Raw genomic sequence first — 23,375 nt, forward strand, 5'->3', positions numbered from 1 at the left:
GGAGCCTTATGTTGACTGGTATTGTTGCTTGAAGTTCCTCTACGTTTTCTCAAATGCTGGTCAGTTGGTGAGATCTTTTCTTGTTGTTATTGTTAGTATCCACCTCAATGCATAGCGTTATGAATAATTTTTTGTAATTCAAGATTGATTTTTTTTTTTCTTGGTAATCTCTAGCATTTGCTCTTGAGAATATTGTTGTAAACCCATTTTCTATAGTGGAAGATTTTACTGGACTACTAGGTCCTCTGGTTTTTCCCTTATTATTGAAGGGTTTTTCATGTAAAAATTCGGAGTCTTGATTCTGGCTTGCTACTGAGAATTTTATATTTATATATTGGTTATTGTGCTTAGCTAATTTATTTGAAATACCCATTTAATTTGCACAAAGAGGGGAAAAGGAAATAAATTTGTTGTTTGTTATATTAATTGACTGTTTTTCCCAATGTAGGCTGACCTTCGGATTAGGCAATGTTTGGTGTCTAACGCCAAACTTTTTTTTTTTTTTTTCCTCTCTGGTTATACAAATTAGATCTCTTCATGGAGGTCAAGCCATTCTTAGAACTAAATCAAATTAGATCTCTTCATGGAGGTCAAGCCATTCTTAGAACTAAATCAAGTGACAACTCTAATCTTTGTGCTAAGCTTGATTTAATAACATACTCATGTATCTAAGTGTAAGATGGATGCATATTAGACTTCTTTAATGCACCACATCACAATCACATACCTCAAAATATTGTCTTTTTTAAGAAGTTAATAAATACCTTTTTTTTATTTATAATTTCTTTCATTACTTAGGCTTTTCTTTACCTCTATTTCAAGGTCAATACCTGTTTCATATGTTTTATTTAAGTTTAAATTAATGGGAATAGTTTAGAAATTATATAGCCTTTTCTTTTAAAACTAATGTATTAAATAATGTCACTTAAGAACTTTTTGATTCCCTAAACAATTTTCAACCATATGCAATAGAGGAAATAATTTTTTAAATATGTTTAACTGTGTTCAAAGTCCCCCCTCGATACCTTCATTTGAATTTAAGTTACCAGTTTGTATGTTTTTGAAAGATAGACTTATAAAAGGATTATTAAACCTTTTTGACTTCCACAATTTAGGCAACTGAATAAGGACTCCTTTTTGACTTGGTGAAAGGGTTTTGAAAGGATCTATAATTCACTCAAATGTGCAAAGGACAACTTTAATAAACAAAGCCTTAATCCCAATATTTTGGGGTCAGCTTAATTAATTGCAGTAATTAGAAAATGTGAACCCAGGTGGAATCATCATTTAATTCAATTTCCATCTGAATAAAATGGCATACTTTGACTTCATTTTCGTTCCCTTATTCCTTATAGCTAGCAGTAAAGAAATGTTGGGGCAAAACACATGTTACAGTACAGTACCTGGTACATAGAGAACAACACAGAAGGGAGAAAAGAGTCTGTACCAAGTGCCAATCCAATCCCTCTACACAACCGAGCTGTTTATTATGTTCAATGTCACCATGCTTTGGCAGTCAAGGTAAAGAGGTTTAAACCCCTTGAGGACGAAAATGCTTTTATTATTATTTCTCAAAAGGAAAAGAAAGTTTTATTAGTGTTATGTTGACTCTGCAGAAATGTTGATGTTTCATAGTTGTTTGGGAAAAAAAAGTGGTTGTTGTACTCAATATGACCGTTGAAACAAAGGTTTATAACGCCCTTGTTAATTAATGTAAACACTGAAATTTGAGAAATAGTAACAAATAGACAAATACCACCCTTGATGTTAGTCACTATGCATAGAAACATTCATACCATAAGCATGTGGCTCAAATCAAGACCCAATTCCTTGCCAAAACACTGTAATAATTATTTTAGCAGTCACAATTTTTTTTGTTTATTTGCCAATTAGACTATTATCTTCTTAATGTTTACATATATGGACAAGCATTCCTTATTGAAATAACCCATAATATATTGAACCCTGAGAATTTACTTACCAAGTTACCATGGCTGTCAAGCAGCAATGGCTTTCACCATGGTAATGGGGAGAAGCACTTTATATAGTGCTGTATAAGTATTACACAGAAAAAAGAAAAAAAAAAGTGTAAAATACATATGCTAAAGGAGGTAAAATGATCACTCCCGAGCAACTACAACTACTTGCTTTCCTACATTTTGGCCACTAAAAATTCCTACAAGAGCTGCAGGGCCATTTTCGAGGCCTTTGGCTGTGTCTTCAACATATGCCATCTTTCCTTCTCTAATGTAAGGCAGAACAAGGTCTAAGAAGTTGGGAAAGAGGTGATAGTAATCATACACTGTAAATCCTTCCCCTCGAATCCTCTTATATACCAAAGACAATAAATTTCTTATGCCTTCAGGTTGATCAAGATTGTATTGTGAGATCATTCCAGCTACTGCAATGTGACCGTGGAATCTCATGTTAAGGAGAACTGCATCAAGCATTTTGCCTCCGACATTATCAAAGTAAATGTCAATGCCTTCAGGAAAACACCTTACATCATTACCAAAAAAAAGTCAGTGCCTCTCAGTTTTTTATAAAAGTTACTCTTGCAGTTGTAAGTAACAATTAAGCCTTGATATTGCTGTTGAGATATTTATCAAGCGTTAGTTTCTGCCAACGTTTATTCTTTAATGTTATGCAATTTGCAGTCACCATGAATAAATTAGTGAATGCAGTGCAATTTTGCCTCACAGCAAATAATGAGAAATTTTGCCTCATTAATTTCGTTTAGATTATTTATATGCAAATTTTCCACTGACCTTTTTAGAGCTGCATCCAAGTCATGCTCTTCCTTATAATTGAAAGCCTCATCGAATCCAAACTTGCTCTTTAGTATATCAACCTTGTTCAGATAAAAGCAGGACAAGTATTGAAATTTCATTTTAAAAAAAGAGCTTGTTTCTATATCCCCTGCTTTAAAACAAAGATTCAAGCATGCATTGCAGCTTAGAATTTGGGTCCAAATAAGTAAAATCATACAACAGGGTGAGGACTAGGAGAATTTGAAATTTAATGTTTCAGAATATAATGCAAATTTGTGTTAAAATACTTTAAATGTCTAACCAGAGGCAAAAATAACAACTTGTTCAAGGAGGAAAATAAAAAGATCAAACCTGCAAAATCAGTTCGAATTAAAAACAAAATATATACTATTGCTTCAAATTCATTTAAAATGGATGTTAGTAAAATGTGATGATATAATCAGAACAATGCATACCTAGTACTTTTCTTTTTCAAATATTTTACAGAAGATTACAATTAAGGTTGATGTACCTTTTCTTTGCTTCCAGCACTTCCAACAACATAACAACCCATCAATTTGGCCAATTGCCCAACTACTTGGCCATCTGCACCAAATGTTGATGAGACAAAAACATATTCTCCTTTCTTTGGTGAGCAAAGTTCAGAGAAACCGACATAAGCAGTCATACCAGGCATACCTATGTGCAAAAGTAAATCCAATTATAAGGAGCATTTAACACATTGTAACAAAATAAAGTGACATAGGAAAGACACATATACTATGTCAATGTGTTTTTTTAAAAGAAAATATCTATAGTTGCTAGTATGCAGAGGAGGAGATGGTGTAGAGGACAGAAAAAAGTGAAATGAACAAGTTAGATTATGTAGTATAAATAAATAATTACACTGCAAAGTATCAAATTCATCTTTAATCAGAGTTCCATGAATTGTATATTCCAATCATATAAAAGATTATGAAGTAAAATCCTTTTTATTTTGTTTCTTTAATTTTCTTGTAAATCAAATCCATCTTATAAACTTTTTTCCCAATTGATGAGCAAATTACTTACCAAGAAGTCCAGTATAGTAGGAAAAGGGCACATCAGTCGGTGTGTTGGATTTTAAAGAGGCTTTCAGTCATTGTGATGAGGCTGTATTCTTCCCATTTGGTTACCCCCCAAACGAAGTCTCCTTTCTTGAAGTCCGAGTGCCCAGGTTCCAAAACTTTAGCCACTCCATGTAAGGATCACAGGACAAATAAAAGTTCTTCACCAACACTTCTTTTGAACCCTCTGGCACCTTCAAGCTTATGCTACTTGTGTTAAAGTACATGTCCGTTTCTTTGAGATTTCCATCTATGTAATCTCTAGCTAGCACCTGTTTGTTTCTCACTTCTTCACCATCACCTGCCATTGCTAAAACCTTTCCCTCTCTTTTTCTGTAGCCTGTTGCACTGCAAATAATAAAAGAGAGAGACTCTTTTTTATAGGCAAGATAGTGATCATTATCAGGTTTGTAATGAGCTACAAATTTGACTACTATTCGTCAAGAAAGAAACATAGATGTGACAATCATATATAGTTTAATGCTCTTTGATGTGAAGTTCTAACCTCAACACATCATGCTCTTTTGTACAAGACTCTCCAAATAGCATTAAATTGTTCAAAATTGACGGCTTGATTGTAAAACAAAATTTTCCAATTGCTTTTGTGTCAAAGCGGGGTGATAGAATTGTACGCAGTGTATAGAGATTCTAGGAACACAATAAGAGAAGGGAGGCGCCAATTCAAGGCCTTGACCCAAAGCCCACATCTTTTAATGGTTTTTTTTTTTAATGAAATTTTTAATGGCTTTACTCCTTTATATAAAGGCACAAAATTTTAGAATTATGCTAAAAATATCACAAATTTATGTATCTAAGGTTCACAAATTAATGAGTCACCAAGTTACCTTTAGCATTTTTTGAAATTGTACAATAATAAGTGGTTTAGAAAATAAAAATGGGTTGTGTATTTTTTTCTCACCCCTAAAAAGGTCTACAAAATTTTAAACTAATAGAAGCTCAACCCAATTTAACACCTTAATTTTTTTTTTTTTTTTTTTCGTTGGGAGGGGAGGATTGTTTCGAGACTTTAATTTAGTAAAGCAACATCCTACCCAGTAGATTGTAAATATTAATCACTTGATTCCTCACTTGGGTAGATACCAACCAGTCTCTATCTCTTTCTTAACACTAAAATCAATATATAATATCGCCTAATCTAAGATCAAGTAAATTTCATTTATAAATGAATGATAATTTTTTAAATTAAAATTAATGCTTAAACCATTATTTTTTAATTCTTTATATGAAATTAACTTTAATTTAGTTAGTGTTAATTCATCAAATTAACCTTCATTTAATTAGTATTAATTAAATTTATTTACTTGATATTTAAATATAAAAGATCCCATTTATTTTTATTGTCTTTTTTATTTAATAAATAGCTTAAAACTTGAATTCTTTTCCTCTACTTTTTCTTATCTATTTCATTGAGTGATCCACTACTTTTTTATATTTTTGGTTAGGTTTGTGATTTGTGTTTGTGCATTGAGCACTATGGCGTTAGGCTTACTAAATAGACTTTCTCATATGGATATTATTCTATTATATTTTAGTTTTGGATTTTTTTTTTTTATCTTGTTTTCTTTTTTACTTTGTAATAATAATTAGTCTTATCCTTAAAAAAAAAAAAAAAAAAAAATCATTGGTAAAAGAGAATGCAATTTATTTGACTATGGGTTAGTGGAAAATTAAGTCAATAACTTAGATTTTTCAAGTATTGTTAGCGGATGTTCTAAAGACATTTGTTAATTGAGACAACATTGGGTCAGGAGCTGGCGTAAAACACATTGGGTCAGGAGCTGGCGTAAAACCTGTGTTTTACGCCAGCCAATCCTAACCCGCCACGTCACCATTTTTTTTTTTTTTTTTTCCAGCAAAAACATTAAGCCTTAAGCCTCTCTCCCTCTCTTTCTCTTCTCTCCTCACCTGATCTCTCCATCTTTGAATCAAACCCACAACCTCCATGGCCGGAGCTTCAAAGCTCAACACAAGCCACCATCACCACTGCCATGGCCGAAACTTCAAAGCTCAACACAAGCCACCAGTCTTGCGGCTTGAGTTTATTGCCCAACAACTCTTTCTTTTTCCCTCAGCCTCTGCTCTCTTCTCTTTCCTTTCTCATTTCTCTTTTTTGTCTTTATTCACTTATGTGCTTTTTTTTGTGCTTGGTGGTTCAACAATCCAGCCCCAGCCAAAAAAAAAAAAAACAAAAATACCTCCACTGTCATCCCATTTCCTCTTCCACTTCTCAGCAACCCATCAACAACTACCATGCCACTAACCATCAATAACACCACCGAGACTCATCATCACCATCGCCGAGGCACCTCCGATACAAACATCCAAGACCCACTAGCACCGATCCATTCACCCACCAAATCAAACCCATGAACCGCCGAACCACAATCACCACCGAGACCAACCAAATCAGCCCATGAAACCTGCGAATTACAGCACTCTTTGTAGACTTGTTAAACAATGTCGTCTAAACACTAAAATATCACAAAAGTATAGCGCCAACCATCATCAAAGGCCTTTTTCATTTTTTTTTTCTTTCAAACCACCAATGAGACAATGACTCGTAATTATGTGACACAATAACATAAACATTTAGTGTTAATTAAAAAATGTACTTACAGAATATAAAACATTAAGAATATGTCTACTACAAATAGGACCTCTGTTCACAAATTTTAGTCTTTCACCACCATTACACAACCATTTCAAAGAAAAAAAAAACATATCGAAACACACATATAGAGATAGAGGCAATGGCTAGTGTTAGAAAGGAAGTGAGCAACAAGCAGCTGATATTGAGGGACTATGTCACTGGTTCTCCCAAAGAATCAGACATGTACGTGAAAACTAGTACTATCAAATTGGAGATCCCAAATGGATCAAAAGCAGTTTTGTTGAAGAACCTCTACTTATCATACGATCCTGTTATGCGAATAGAGCTGAAGATTCGATCTTCACTTCCTATACCCCTATCTCGGTAAGTCTCTATCTTCGTGTACACATATACAGTTGTTGAAGGCTAAAATTTCACAAGAAAGCCCATTCCATGAAAAGTAAAGAAGGCCCAATTCAAGCAGCAAGAAGAATCAACATTAAGGCCCAATTTATATTCAGATTTCCAGCAAAAAGGTCATCAAAAAGTCCAACAAAATTTAGTGAAAGAACTGGGCCGGGATACCCAGAGGCTGCCAGAGGCCCGGGATCCTCAGAGGCCCGGGATCCTCAGGTAATGCAGGACAGCTGCTGTAGGATTGAGACAACTCAAGAAAGGTACCACGAAATACAAGAAATGAAGAACAGAGATGTCCTTCTCAAGTACCCATTGGTGCAGCAAAGAATCGGAAAGTATAAAGTAAACATTCATGAACAAAGGAGCTGTACCACAAGGAACCAAAAATGAGAAAATCATACGTAGAAGCAACTGGAAGAGAACTTTCAACCCAGCAGTAAAAGATTCCAACTATTTGGGAATAATGACAGCAAGGAAATACAACCCCAGCTGAGTCTGAAAAGTGAGAAATCTTGAAGGAAGAGAGATTGAAGGCTAGTTGCCCAAGGACGCCCCGGAATGGAAAGTCAGGAAGTGACTTTTAGAGAAACAGTATTAAAAGATGAAAACCATGAGAAAAAAGGGAAGAGACCAGCCCCTAAGAAAATGTCACAGCACGAGCTCTGAGGGGCAAAAGAGAGAAATCACTAGTACCTCAGAGCCCTAGAAAACACGCTATAAAAGGAAGAGAAAACCCATGTTGAAGGGGGGAGGATTTTCAGTAGGAAGAATATCATAACAGAGTCGTTAGAACTCTGTAAAATTTAAGAAAAATAGAGAAATGTCTTCCGGTATCCCAGAAACAGCCACTATAGCACATACTTGGATTCAAAAGGATTCAAACTTTGCAAGTCTTAGAGGCTTGAATAGCCATCAAAGTCTGTAATTTTTGAGCTTATTTGAACCTTGTATCACGTCTTAGTGAGCACATTTGTAATCCACAATTAAGAAAAATAATGAAATATCTCATATTGATTTGAGAATTTCTAACAATTACTTTGCATATTTCTTTACTGCTTCTTGCTGCTCAATACATATATATTCTTGCTTGTAAAGCTGAGTCCCTGCCCAAGCAAAGCCACTCAGACTTGAGTTCCAAATCCCACAAGTCTTGTGCAAAAGCATAAGTCTGTGAGAATTGGGGCCAGGATCCTCGTGGCTGAATCATTCTCATGAAATTCATTTACATATATGTATATGTATTAATATATATATATATATATCCTAATCTAAGAAACTAACAATTATTTGAAGATATGTGCATTGTATAGTTTTTCTTGTGTAGGACCTATAGAGGTAAAAGGAAAGGACAAAACTCCATTGCATAACAAGTATGGAGAAAGATTGTATAGTGCAGAGAACCAGAGATTCTGGGTTCTTACAGGCCTAATACGCCCCGGGATCCCATGACAGTACGTCCCGGGATCCCATGACAGTACGCCCGGGGTACCAAGTGAAGGAATTCTTTAAAATGTTTATACAATAAAAGATAAGCCTTAAATATTCTATTTCAATCTCTTTCTCATTGTGAATATTATGAACATCTATTTTACTTATTTTGTAAGAGTAAAGGGTCATTTTATGATACTAAAACACTTATAATGGTATTTTATTGCTTAGGAGGAATCGCATTTTTGTCTTGAGGTGATTTATGTGACTTGCGCACAACTTGGTTCGTAATCAGCCCCCATTTAGCTGCGGTGAACCAAGCCCAGTCCACCAAAATACAACTATTTGGCCCAGGATCCTTGAGCCTGTGTGCTAAAGAAAAAAGCACTCTCACAACAGTAATACACAACAATTTTTATAACAGTTGAATTAGTAAATTTTTATTCGTTCTTACTTGGGCCTATCACAATTTGACTCATCGACAATTGTGAATTATTTTTTGTGAAATGATTTGTGACTCTCTAGGTTATATATATTTTGATCATTTTGTATTAGGATGTAGATATGACTATTAATGCAAATTGATTGGTAATAAGTTGAGTTTTGAGCTAGCGATTGTGAATTGGTGCAAACATGCAGGCATTATTTGGGCACGGAGAGGCTGTTTGGATGGCCTATTTCCGTTACTCAATTCTCAGTTTCCATAACTCATAACTTAAAAATGGTGGGACCCATAACTCAATATCCATTTGGCAAACGATAACTCTGTCTCCATAACTCTGTTTTCAGTTTCCATAACTCATAACTCAATGGCATTTTTTGTAATTAAACACACATAGTGGGACCCATTACATTTTATTGTCAACTCAATTTCCTGACACTGTCTCCTTCTTTTTCTCTTTCTTTCTTCTCCTGGGTTCGATCTCCATTGTTCTTCCTTTTTTTTTTTTTTTTTCCTTCTTCTTTCATTGGGTTTGGTTTTTGGGTTTCTTTTTTTTTTTTTTTTCCTTTCTTCTGATCAGCTTGTCTTCTTCAGTTCTTCCTTTTTTTCTTTTCTTTTTTTCCTTCTTTTGATCAGCTCGTCTTCTTCAGTTCTTCCTTTTTTTCTTTTCTTTTTTCCCTTCTTCTTTCACTGGGTTCAGGTTTTTTTTTTTTTTTCCCTTCTTCTTTCACTGGGTTCAGGTTTTTTTTTTTTTGATCAGCTCGTCTTCATCCCCTTTGCCCAGCCACGCTGACTGAGCCACCACCTCATCCAACTCGCGGTGAACACGACGGCGAAGTTCTGGGCTTGGTTTTTTTTTTAATTTAATTTAATTTTATTTTTTATCAGCTCGTCTTCATCCCCTTTGCCCAGCCATGCCGATCGATCCCCCACCTCATCCAACTCGTGGTGAACACGACGGCGAAGTTCTGGGCTTGGGTTCTTTTTTTTTTTTTCTTCTTCTTCTTCTTTTCTTTCCTTTTCACTGTGTTAACATGGATGAAGAGAAAAGCAGAAAAAAACAGAGGAAAACGAAGAGAAAAATGAAAGGGAGAGGCAGGGGAAAAAGAAAAAAAAGAAAAAAAGAGAGAGAGAGAGAGAGAGAGAGAGAGAGAGAGAAAGTCAACTGACAATGGGTCAGTGTGTGGGCCCACAAATAGTGTGAAAAATATTGAGTGATGGGAAGTGAGTGATGGTGCCAAATAGCCTTGTATTTTTGAGTGATGAGTGATGAGCGACGGAAATTGAGTGACAAAAAAAATGCATCCAAACAGCCTCTAAGGTTTTGGTTTCCAGGCATTTAGACTACAAAGAAGGTGACTTTGTTTGGGGACCAGCTATATGGGAAGAGTACAGCCTAGTCAAGGAACCTAACCTTACTAAAATTCACCATACAGATGTACCACTTTCCTATTACACTGGAATTCTTAGCCAGTTATTTGGTTTGGTGGTAATTAGTTTTGCTTGTCACTATATATTTAACCTTTCCACTCAACTATATATGGCTATAAAATCTTCCATAATATTCCATAATTTGGTGAGATAAAAAATTGGGAGAAAATGGGCATTTGCCCCTTTCACCAAAACTTTTCAGCAAAATGCCCCATATATGAAACTATTTAAGGAAATGCCCCTATTTTAAAACTCGATTTTCTAAAATCGAGTTTCAATTTTGTAAGAACCAAGTGTAGGACTTCTGGGCCTTAGATCACTTGGGCTCACAATTTATTTATAGTGGGCTTGAGGATTTCCTACAATGGGTCGTTTTCGGCAGAGAGACTCAAAGTGACACTCAGTTGATACTCTTTCCTTGACTGTTTTCTCTCAATTTTTCTGAACCCCCCTCTTCTCCCAACTTTCTTCTATTTATAGCCAAGGTTAGTGGGGAGATTATGATTACAGCCACCGTTAGTGCTACTGAAGGTCCAATATTATCTGATTAAAGTGGATATTCAGGTGGGAGGGCGGTGCAGCATTTATGATCTTGGAACTTGGTTCCATCTTGCCCGATTATGTTCGGCAACTCAGTTTCCTGTGCATATCACATCTTCCCGGGAACGGTTCATATACATGACCGGGAACGTTTGACCGACCACCACTTGGAACTCAATACCCTACACTTGTTTGTTCATTAAGGAAGCTTCAAGAAGGGCGCAGGAGAATTGGACCTTTCTGCTGGGCCTGTGCCTAAGGCCAGTATGGGACTGGGCCCAGGGCCTGTATGGGCCTGTGCCCAAGGACGGTATGGGGCTGGGCCCAGGGCCTGTATGGGCCTGGGATCTCGGTGTCGTACAATAGCCCCCCTTGATTCATACTCGGTCGCCGAGAAGAATCAAGGAGCTGCCTGGGCCTTCTGACCTCGGGAATCTTCTAGCCTGGGACTTATGATTGTTACTTCTCATTAATATTCATCTCAAAAGACGCGCCGTTTCGCGGTGCCAGGCACAGTCGTCATTATTGCCTGACGGTTCGCGAACCGAAGCGGCGCGCGAATCGGTTACGCTTGGCATTCGCTGGGTCGCTCGTACACTGTGCCCATTTATTGCTTGATTAGGCGTTTCTTCTTCCCCCATTTCTTTTTGGCTCTATAAATAGTCCCCCTCTGAACACTATTCCATTTTTTCTTCACCTCTGATCTTTAGTGCTTACTCTCTGCCGACCACATTTCTGTGCGCTTGCTTGCTCAGTGTTCTTTTCCTCTTTAGAACCCAAAGTAAGTTTTTCTTCCCCTTCCTGTTCCTTCAGCTTTATTTCTTTGAGTTCACTTTTGTAGTTTTAGGCGTTAGAGATGGGTTACTCTTACCTTCTAGAATCCCCGGCTGCTTTGACCACCTTTAGGAATAAATTTAACATTCCCAATGACGTGGATGTGGCTTACTGGCATGAGAGTGATATTGAACTCCACCGAGGGCAGGGTACAGCCTTCTTTCCTTTGATGTCCATTTTAGAAGGTGGGGTCAGGTTCCCCGTAGATCCCCTCTTGATAAACACACTCACTTACTATGGGCTGTGCCCCGACCAGCTTCCCCCCAATTTTTACCGGGTAGTTAGTTGTGTCAGTAAGTTGAACCACACCTTTAACTTACAGTTAGACCACCATGATATTAACCAAATGTATAGCCTCTGTGGGAGCAAAGCCACCAATTATTACCTAAAGACAAGAGACGCTCGGGTACGGCTAATATCATGCCTACCTGATTCGAACAAGAACTCCGCCGGGGAGTTCCTTAGGGTGCGTGGCAATTGGTTTGCCGGGGAGATCCCTTGCCCCCTTACACGGCATGAAGTGGGTTCGTACCATCCCCCTCGCATAATTGCTTTCCTCCACCTCTTCTTTTCTTCTTGTTGGAGTAAAAAAAAAAAATTTTATTGTTAGAGACTAATGTGTCACCTGTTCTTTTGCAGACGGCAAAGTGTTTGTGCAGGACCTCAGACCCGTCCACGCCAAGGACTTAAACTTCGTCCTCCGTTCCGAGATATACGTGCATTGGGACGGGCAACTCCGGGCCTCTCACTTGATCCTCGGAGTGGAGCCGGTTTATTCTACCTGGCAGCCTTTCAAGCAGGCACTGATAGTTGACAGCCCCCTGCTATCGTATATAGACGTCCGGTACGTGAACTTTTTGCCGCCAAAGCTTACAACCGGGGAAGCGAGGGAATTTGGTCGACGGTTTACCTGCGCGGACGAGCTAGCCCCTTTGCGAGACGAATCAGCAGAACGAGCATCCCGGCGCCTCAGGGAGATAGCCCACGAAGCCATACAGCAAGAAAACCAAGCGCAAGAGCAGCCCATTCCCGAGAATCCAGCCGCCGTGCCTCCACAACAAGTGATAGAAGCGGCTGCCTTGCTAGCTGAAGCTATCCAACCTAGTGGAAGGATGGTATTGAGGAAGGTGATGACAATAGACCGGTTCGTGCCCGGTGCCCGGCAACCCAATCAGCCCCCGCCTTCACAGGGCCGGGGTCAATTGCCTCAGCCCCCACCCTCCTCGCAGGCCGGACGTGCCCGAAAGAAGCAACAAGGTACCGATCAACCTCCCACGGTCCCGGGAGATGCCGCTGTCCAGACTCCTCCCCGACCAACAGGTTCAATCGTTATCCGCGAGCCGCAAACCGAAGCTGGCACGGGGGGCGCGTCCTCCTCCCAAGTGGCTCCAGCGTGGAAGCCAAAGTTCCTCTTGGACGGTAAGCCATTGCCCTCAACCGCCTGTGTTTGAATGTGGGACAAGGGAGAGAGCGGCCGTATTGCCCAAACTTTGGCTGAAGCTCTCCTACTTCCCGAGGACGTGCATGCTTTCGAGGATGGATCCGAGGAGTCTGTGGGGCGCCGTTTAGAGTGGCACGCCATTGCGGTAATTCTTTCGTCTATCTTACTCCTTCATATGGATTTCCTTTTGCTTCTTTTCTAACCTTTGTGCTTGCTAGGCCGCTCAAATGGCTCACATTGTGGCGGCCCGGGCACGGGAGCTTGCCGAGGAAAACGAGCACGAGAAGGGGGCGCGGGAATCAGCAGTTAAAACGGCTAAGGAAAAGCTGAAAGCTGCTGAGTCTGCTGAGAAGAAGGCTGCTGCTGCGGAGAAGAACCGGGCATTGGCCGAGAAGAGGTACGCGGAGCTCCTGACTCAGCAGAATGAGACAGAGGTCAAGCTAGCCCAAGCCATCAGCCTTAACACCTCCAACGCCGAGGAGATTGCCGACCTCAGGGCAGGCTTGGCGGCCGCGGAGCAAAAATGGTACGATGTCGGTTTTGCTGATGCCGAAAATTCTGCAGAGCCGGTGGTGGCACGGGCCCGGAATATGGGTTTTGAGGCCGGGTGGTTCGCCGCTCTCCAAGCAATGGGAGTTCCCAAGGATTCGCATCTGAGAGACCCCGGCCAAATTCCATTCCCGAGCCCTGCTCCCGCTGCCCAGGATGCCCCGGTTGCTATTGACGAGGAAGAGACGGCCAGTATGAGGGAGCTGGTTGAACAAATTGACGCTCACGCCGAGCTCGAGGAAATGGAAGCCACCAGTATCCCGACTGTGCAGGAGCTTCTCGGTGAGGACCCGCCTTTTCCCCTGACCGTTCAGCAGGAAGCGACACCGCCGACCCAACCTCCCAGCTGATTTTACTTTTATTTACTAGCTTTTTTTTTTTTTTTTTTTGTTGGTTTTTTTTTGCCTACGTCACCGGGATGTGGTGACTGAGCAATTGCTTTAATTTGTTTGGTTTTATTTGCCCACGTCACCGGGATGTGGGGACTGAACAATTGCCTTAATTTGTTGGTTTTATTTGCCCACGTCACCGGGATGTGGTGACTGAACAATTGCCTTAATTTGTTTTAATTAGTAGTCCGTTTTCTTTTTCCGTTTCAATTTGTTGGATAAATTTATATCTATTTTTGCGTTTTGATTGAATCATGCCAGTGCAATGGCCGCTTAATAGAATGGTACCCTCGAAAACCTGTTGTGCGGCGCTTTTGGGTAATTTGAGAGCGCTAATGGACTTAGTATTTGTAAAAGGGTTAGGTTTTCATCAGGCTTTGGTTTAACCGAGAATCGTGTTTTCGTCCTTAGAGTATTCGCTTGTAAGGTTTCCACCTGTTCGGAGATTTGAGTTTAACCGAGGACCAAGTTTCTATCCTTAGAGATTTGTTTTGTAAGGTTTTCACCTGCTCGGCAATTTTGATCGAGCCGAGGGTCAGGTTTCTGCCCTTAGAGATTCATTTGTAAGGTTTCCACCTGCTCGACAATATTGATCGAGCCGGGGGTCAGGTTTCTGTCCTTAGAGATTTATTTGTAAGGTTTCCACCTGCTCAGCGATATTGATCGAGCCGAGGGTCAGGTTTCTGTCCTTAGAGATTCATTTGTAAGGTTTCCACCTGCTCGGCGATATTGATCGAGCCGAGGGTCAGGTTTCTGTCCTTAGAGATTCATTTGTAAGGTTTCCACTTGCTCGGCGATATTGATCGAGCCGGGGGTCAGGTTTCTGTCCTTAGAGATTCATTTGTAAGGTTTCCACCTGCTCGGCGATATTGATCGAGCCGGAGGTCAGGTTTCTGTCCTTAGAGATTTATTTGTAAGGTTTCCACCTGCTCGGCGATATTGATCGAGCCGAGGGTCAGGTTTCTATCCTTAGAGATTCATTTGTAAGGTTTCCACCTGCTCGGCGATATTGATCGAGCCGGGGGTCAGGTTTCTGTCCTTAGAGATTTATTGGCGATTCTCTTGGTGTGTGGTTACAGAGTCAAAAACAGCATATACAAAAAAGAAAAAAATTCATCATGCTCTTAATTTCAATGGAATACAAGTTCTGGCTTACATCGATGATTATACGTAGAATTTCTTCAAGTTGTTGGCGTTCCATGGTCGGGGGAGCGGCCTCTCGTCAAGGTCTTCTAAGTAGTAGGCCCCTGCACCCGCGATGGCTGTGACTCTGTATGGACCCTCCCAACTCTGAGCAAGCTTCCCTGCAGCTATGTCCCGCATGTTCCCTACTACCCTTCTTAACACTAGTTCCCCGGCACAGAATTCCCTGCCCTTTACATTTCGGTTGTACCTTTGGGCCAGCTTCTGCTGATACTCGGCAAGCCTTACTGTCGCGGCCTCCCTGCATTCTTCTAGCCAATCCAACTGCTCCATCATCAGGTCGGCGTTCTGTACGGGGTCAAACCCGGCGACCCGTGCACTGCATAAGCTCACCTCGGTTGGTATCACTGCTTCTGCTCCGTATGTCAGAGAAAACAGGGTTTCCCCCGTGGATCTCCTGGGGGTCGTGCGGTAGGCCCACAATACACTGGGTAGCTCTTCTGCCCATCTTCCTTTCGCTCCATCCAACCTTCTCTTGAGCCCGTTCAAAATAGTCTTGTTTACTGCTTCAGCTTGGCCGTTGCTTTGTGGGTATGCCGGGGTTGAATACCTGTTCTTGATGCCGAGCTCGCCGCAAAAGTTCCGAAAAGCGTTGCTGTCGAACTGTAGCCCATTGTCCGTCACTAGCGAATTCGGCACCCCAAACCTTGTAACTATGTTTTTCCATACAAACTTTTTCACGTCAGTATCCCGGATATTAGCCAAGGCTTCAGCTTCAGCCCACTTTGTGAAGTAATCTACAGCCACCAATACAAAACGGCGGTTCCCTGTTGCCCGGGGGAATGGCCCGAGGATGTCAAGCCCCCATTGTGCAAATGGCCACGGGCTGCTGATAGGATTTAGACGTCCTGCAGGTTGATGGATCATTGGGGCGTGCTTTTGACACTGTTCGCAACTCCGAGCGTATTCGGCGGCATCCTTCTGCATATGTGGCCACCAAAACCCCTGTGTCATCGCTCTGTGTGCTAAAGATCGTCCCCCAGCATGCCCGCCGCACACTCCCTCATGTAGCTCGGTCAGAAGCTCTTTGACTCTTTCGGGATGTAGGCATAAGAGGTAAGGGCCTGCGAAGGACCTTCGGTACAGCTTTCGGTCCGAAGATAGCCAGTACCTGGGAGCCATTCGTCGAATCTTGTTGGCCTCGGCCTCGTCCTCTGGAACTTTATCTTCGGCAAGGAAGTCTATGATCGGGTTCATCCAACATGGACCAGCCACTGCTACCTGCGCGACCTCTACCCCGGCCTGATCGGGAACACTCTTCACACAAATGCTTGGCTCTCTTACAAGTTCTATCGTGATATGCCTCGACGTGTCCTCGGTAGCCGATAAGGCTAACGTGGCAAGAGAGTCAGCGTGCTTGTTTTGTGACCGGGCTACCTGGGATATCTTTACCGTTCCAAACTGACCGATAATCTGCTTTGCCGTACTTAGGTAAGCTTTCATTCAGGGGTCCCGAGCCTCGAAGTCCCCAGTGATCTGATAAACAACCAGCCGAGAGTCCGAGTAGATCTCTACGTCCTTTGTGCCCAGATGCAATACTGCCCTCAACCCGGCCAGTAGGGCTTCATATTCGGCTTCGTTGTTTGAGGCTTTGAACCCCAATCTGAAGGAGTGTTCCAGTCGTATACCCTCAGGGGTAATTATGACAATACCAGCCCCGGCCCCCATAGCATTTGATGCGCCGTCCACAAATAACCTTCACGGGCGAATCTCCGCACTACAGATTACCTTGCCTTCATTCTTGGGTGTAAATTCTGCGATGAAATCAGCGAGAACCTGTCCCTTCACTGAGCTTCTAGGTCGGTATCTTATGTCAAACGATTCCAACCGAGTCCTCCATTAGGCAATCCGCCCTGTGAAGTCGGATCTCTTCAATAGTGACTGCAATGGATACTCGGTGAGGACGAACACTGTGTGTGCCTGGAAGTAATGTGATAACTTCCTCGTGGCGTGCACCAGGGCCAAAACTAACTTCTTAAGAGGCAGGTACCTTGTCTCGGCATCGACCAAGGTTTTGCTCACGTAATACACCGGCATTTGAACTCCCTGGTCCCTTAGCAACACAGCATTTACGGCATGATCGGTGACTGCAAGGTACATAAATAGATCCTCCCCGTGCTCCGGGGCCGTCAACCTCGGCGCCTTTGCCAAATAATCCTTTAGTTCTCGAAAAGCTTCATCGCAGCTCTCGTCCCATCGAAACCCCTTCCACTTTTTCAGAAGTTGATAAAACGGCCGGCAGCGATCGGCAAACTTGGAGATAAATCGGTTCAGGGCGGCTAACATTCCAGTGAGCACTTGCACCTCTTTGGGATTGCTTGGTGGTTTGAGGCGGTTCACGGCTTTTATTTGGTCGGGGTTGGCTTCTATTCCCCGAGTAGAGATCAGGTATCCCAGGAACTTACCAGCCCCCACTCCGAAAGTGCACTTCTCGGCATTCAGGCGTAATTTGTGCCGACGTAGTATCTCGAACACTCCTCGGAGATTTTCGGTATGCTGTGACTCAATTCTGCTTTTTACCACCATATCATCGATATAAACTTCAACCGTGCATCCAATTTTTTCTCGGAACATTCTCGTCATCATTCGCTGATAGGTAGCCCCGGCGTTCTTCAATCCAAACGGCATGACCTCGTAGTGATAGTTTGCATTCGGGGAGATGAATGCTGTCTTTTCTCGGTCTTCGGGCGCCAAGGCAATTTGGTGGTAGCCCTGGAAGGCATTTAGGAAGCTCATCCTCGGGTGCCCGTACGTTGCATCTACTAGCTGGTCAATCTTGGGCATCGGGAATGGGTCCTTGGGACATGCCTTGTTCAAGTCTGTGAAATCCACACAAACTCTCCATTTCCCGTTCTTCTTCTTCACCACGACAGTGTTTGCCAACCACTTCGGGAAGAATATCTCCTTTATGGCTCCGGCCTCCTTCAGCCGTTGTACTTCTAGGTTTACCGCATCGACGTGTTCTTTTGACACTCTTCTCGGTTTCTGCTTCTTCGGGGAGAATAATGGATCCACGTTGAGTCTGTGGACAATGAACTCGGGATCTACGCCGGGCACTTCATACGGGCTCCATGCGAAAACATCTATGTTCTGCAACAGGAACAACAACATCTCTACCCTTTCCCGATCATTCATGCTTGTACCTATCTGGAAACATCTGTCAGTATCTGGGAGAATTCTTACCTTCAGCACCTCCTCGGCAACGTCCACCCCAGTTACCCCCTGGGGTTTCTGTAATTGCTATGAATTCTCTTTCTCGTTTTCCTCAGTTTGACCGAGCTGTTCCTTCTCCCACCTGACCGCGGCGACAAGGCACTGCCTCGCCACCTGTTGGTTCCCCCTTACCACGGCAACTCCATTCTCAGTAGGAAATTTTACTTTCACATGAAGGGTGGACGGAACAGCCCCCATGGTGTGAATCCACGGCCTTCCCAGGATTGCGGTGTACGGTGCGAATGATCGGACTACTATAAATGTAACTATAACTCCCTTGCCTTCCATGTCCACTGGGAGAGAGATTTGCCCCTCGGGAATTACAACTCTCCCGTCAAACGAGACCAACGGCGTGTCATACTTTGCCAAATCCTGGGTCTTTAACCCGAGCCCTTCAAAGAGATCCGGGTACATGACGTCAGCCCCGCTTCCTTGATCAATCATTACCCTCTTCACCAGGAATCCGCCTATCTGGGCTGTCACCACCAAAGCATCGTTGTGGGGTTGGACCGTCCCTTCTAAATCGTCTTCTCCGAACGAGATGGACAGCCGTCCAACTTTCTTTTTCTTCTTGGATGATTCTCCTTCCGCGCAGGCCACTGTCAATACCCTTTTTGCCGCTGCTGCCCTTCTTGGTGCGGCATGGATGACTTCGATTACCCCCAGGGGTGGTGGAAGGGGATTCCTTTTCTGCTGGGCGCCCTGCCCGGTTTCTCGGTCAACGGAATCTGCTACAAACTCTTTCAGGTACCCGGCCCTTGCTAGCTGTCCGAGATGATCTTTTAATACCCGACACTGCTCGGTGGTGTGCCCCTTGTCTCTGTGATAGGTGCAGTATAGGTTTTGGTTCCTCCGAGATGGGTCGCCCCCCATTTTGTTCGGCCACCTGAAGAACGGCTCGTTTTTGATCCGTTCCAAGATCTTGTGCACGAGCTCTTTAAACACCACATTAACCCCGTCGATCTGCACCTCTGGTTCCTGCATTCTGAAGTCTCTTTTCGGTTTCGTCGGCAAAATGCTTTGCCGAGATCTCCCCACTAAAGGAGCTTTCCCCCTGCTTTGCAGCCGGTCATCCTCCAGGCGTTTGTACTCCTCAATGCGTCTCATCAGTTGCCTCATATCCTCGGGGGGTCTTCTCGTCAGTGACTCCCGTAATTCAGAATCTTCAGGGAGCCCCATCCTGAAGGTGCTTGCTGCAATTTTCTCGTTTCCTCCACCGATCTCGTTGTAGAGTTCCCAGTATCGACTGGCATAACTCCGAAGGATTTCCTCGACCCTCATCTTCATGGAAAGTAGTGCGTCAACCGGCTGTTGCACTCGGCTGCATGTCACGAACCTGCTGCCGAATTCTTGAATCAGCTCGGCGAAGCTGTGTATAGATCCTTTCCGCAACCCATTGAACCATCTCAGTGCAGTAGAGCCGAGACTAGATGGGAATATCTTACACATCAACGCGTCATTGTGCGCATGCAAAGACATCATATGGATGTAATGGCTAACATGCTCCACGGGGTCTGTCCTCCCTTCATACGAATTGAACGGCGGTCGCGTGAATCTGCTTGGCATTGGGGCCCGTTCAATTTCATCGGAGAATGGAGACCGGGCCGCCATCCGCAAGGCTCGGCTCATGGCGTCCATGGCGGCATTGTAGCGCAGTCGTTCCTCCGGCGATTCTGATCCTTGGTCATTGTGGCCGTGCGACCGTGAGCGGTTCCGCCGAAGACGCAGTTCCCGTGGCTGCCGGTGCGACTCTTGGGAGAGTGATCGGTCCCGGGATCGTTGCGTACCAGATCGGCTGGAGCCCTCGCCCTGATTTCTCCTTTGCTGGGGGTTGCGATTCCTTTCATGTCGCCGAACCCTTGCTTCCAGCTCTAAATCCATTACCAGTCTGCGCAACCGCTCCAGCTCTAGGTCCTGATCATCATACTGCCGATGCGCCGAGACGCCTGAAACCGTCCGGTGTGTCTGGGCCGACCCTTCTCCCAGTTCGGACCTTTCCTCCCCTCTTGGGTGCTCCCTATCTTCTCGCCGTTTTTGCCTTCTCTCCCTCCACGTTGATCCCCGAGAAGATCCTATGGAGCCACTCGGTGCACGCTCTCCTAAACGCTCCTCAGACATTCCCCTCGTTTGAGTCTCAGTTGAACCACAGCTTCGTAGGAGGGCCCCACGGTGGGTGCCAATTGTAAGAACCAAGTGTAGGACTTCTGGGCCTTAGATCACTTGGGCTCACAATTTATTTATAACGGGCTTGAGGATTTCCTACAATGGGTCGTTTTCGGCAGAGAGACTCAAAGTGACACTCAGTTGATACTCTTTCCTTGACTGTTTTCTCTCAATTTTTCTGAACCCCCCTCTTCTCCCAACTTTCTTCTATTTATAGCCAAGGTTAGTGGGGAGATTATGATTACAGCCACCGTTAGTGCTACTGAAGGTCCAATATTATCTGATTAAAGTGGATATTCAGGTGGGAGGGTGGTGCAGCATTTATGATCTTGGAACTTGGTTCCATCTTGCCCGATTATGTTCGGCAACTCAGTTTCCTGTGCATATCACATCTTCCCGGGAACGGTTCATATACATGACCGGGAACGTTTGACCGACCACCACTTGGAACTCAATACCCTACACTTGTTTGTTCATTAAGGAAGCTTCAAGAAGGGCGCAGGAGAATTGGACCTTTCTGCTGGGCCTGTGCCTAAGGCCGGTATGGGACTGGGCCCAGGGCCTGTATGGGCCTGTGCCCAAGGACGGTATGGGGCTGGGCCCAGGGCCTGTATGGGCCTGGGATCTCGGTGCCGTACAAATTTAATACTCGATTTTTGGACAATCGATTTATAGCGAACTGAAAATCTAAAAAAAAAAATTTCTGGAACTCGAGTTCCGTGTGAAATACTCGAGTTCATGGAACTCGAATTCCTTGAAAAAATTCAAGTGGAACTCGAGTTCCATGAACTTGAGTACTTTACAGAGAACTCGAGTTCCAAAAATTTATTTTTTTTAAGTCCACGTTGGCTATAACTCGATGTTCCAAAAATCAAGTTTTACATTTAAAACTCAATTTTTAGAAAATCAAGTTTCAAAACAGGGGCATTTCCCTAATTAGTTTCAAACATGGGGCATTTTGCTGAAAAGTTTGTGACAAATGGGTAAAAGCCAATTTTGGCCTAAAAAATTGTTAGTTTAGTAGCTTCTATAATTGCAACTGCTCCTTTTTCTTTAGTGAGTGGATTTCACTTTTCATATCATCATATGTGTTTGAATCATGTACTTCTACTGTCACTTGTACTCATCAAGAGAATACTTTTTGAATTAAGGATCCTAATGATCAAGATTTATATTAAATATTATAAATATAAGATATATCTGAACCTTGTATACACAGTTAAATATAGGAAATAAAATCTTATCCGATATATTGAATGTTTTCATATATATATATATATATATATATATATATATATATATGTGGGGTCATAAAGCCCAATGATATACATCCACCTTTTGTACTGGGCCTGAGGTCCATGCCGAGGCCCATAATCGCATATGAAGAAGACAGTGGTGATCATGGCAACCCAGGAAACCGTGCCGAGGACAACTCTGTCCTCAGCTAGCCAAAGCCGAGGTAGAAGAAAAGTGATTTACCGGCAAAGACAATCTTCCAAAGCACTCCAAGAAAAAAGATAAGTACAGCAAGTAAGCACACTGGAGCATGGCGGTAGAGCAATTCTAGGAAAAGCTACTACCTTCACATTAAATGCTCCACAACTAACACTCTGGCCGCATTAATGTGGAAATGATACCTGAGCAGTGGCTTTTCAGACTCACGACTACTACCTAAGAGCTTTGTGATGAGGTTGATGTGACAAAGACCAACAACAACAGATCTGACCTGCACTTGTATGGTGGAGATGAAGGAGGAAAGTAGTATATAAGGAAGAAGGAGCTTTGAGAAAAGGGATCAGAGATTTTACCAGAGAAAACACTGTACCAATCTGAACTAACTTTGTAACCATTGTCACTGTCACTCAAGAAATAATAAGTTGAAACTCCTCGGACTAGTGCCGAGGATTGAATTGCTTGCTCAAGTCCATATTTTTTTTACTTATTCATTCTTTAAATCATCTTCAACTGTTGTTACACTCATTAAAGCTCAGTTCTTCTACCCACTCTCTACGAATTTATTGTATTGGGCTTGCTAGGCTTGAATTCACTTATCCCTTAGGAAAAGTGCTCAAACCCAATCCTTACAATTGGCACCATCTATGGGGAGAACTTATGTGTTAGTGAGTGCAACAATTAGACATGGTAGAATTAGGTCCACACCAACAAAACCTATGCCAAGCAGGTCCCTAACGGACAGAACCCGTAGGATCCCAGCGATAGGGTAATTTTCCTGGCCTTGAACATGAACAAAATCAGAAGAATGAAAGGAATCGAGAGGGAAGTGTGCATACCACCCAGACAAGCAAAAGCCATTCCCAAGTGGGTAGTCGCGTATCCCAGAGACAAAACAACAACCAAGCCATGCAGCAGGAGATAAATAACTTGAAAAAGAAACTATGCCATGCACAACAGAGGCGGTCTCCTTCCAGTTTTGACATATCCTCTAATGATGGAGAGGATGACAATTACAAGCAAAGAGCAAGAACTCCTCCAAGCAAGACCTTCTCTTATGAAGACGAGCACCATCAGAGAAGAAAACACAAGGGCCTATCTAGTAGGGGTCTGGGTAATGATGCCATGAGTAAGGCTCTGGATCATATCTCTAAGTCACCCTTCACGCGTGAGATAAAAGGGACTAGGCTACCTCAGCGGTTCCATCAACCTATGTTCACCATTTATAATGGTCAAACGGACCCCGTAGAGCATGTGAACCAGTTTAATCAAAGAATGGTCGTCCACTCCAAGACCGAATCTTTGATGTGCATGGTTTTCCCGTCCAGCCTAGGACCTGTAGCGATGAGGTGGTTCAATGGCCTGAAGACGAACTCCATAGATTCCTATAAGCAGCTCACGCAAGC

General features: G+C 42.8%; 1 protein-coding gene and 1 pseudogene across 1 annotated transcript in view; one reads left to right on the forward strand and one right to left on the reverse strand.

The window, feature by feature from the left end:
- Positions 1 to 2,047: 2,047 nt before the first annotated feature.
- On the reverse strand, positions 2,048 to 4,245 carry LOC115966102 (annotated as a pseudogene).
- A 2,382-nt stretch (positions 4,246 to 6,627) lies between these two features.
- The window catches only part of LOC115965172 (2-alkenal reductase (NADP(+)-dependent)-like), a 29,665-nt gene continuing 12,917 nt past the window's right edge, over positions 6,628 to 23,375 (forward strand). The window contains exons 1-3 of the mRNA XM_031084358.1: positions 6,628 to 6,851; positions 8,952 to 9,009; positions 10,076 to 10,223. Of these exons, the coding sequence (XP_030940218.1) occupies positions 6,628 to 6,851; positions 8,952 to 9,009; positions 10,076 to 10,223 (430 nt within the window). The remainder of the gene's footprint in view (positions 6,852 to 8,951; positions 9,010 to 10,075; positions 10,224 to 23,375) is intronic.

This window comes from Quercus lobata, chromosome 10 (assembly GCF_001633185.2).
Source record: "Quercus lobata isolate SW786 chromosome 10, ValleyOak3.0 Primary Assembly, whole genome shotgun sequence".
Classification (NCBI taxonomy): domain Eukaryota; kingdom Viridiplantae; phylum Streptophyta; class Magnoliopsida; order Fagales; family Fagaceae; genus Quercus; species Quercus lobata.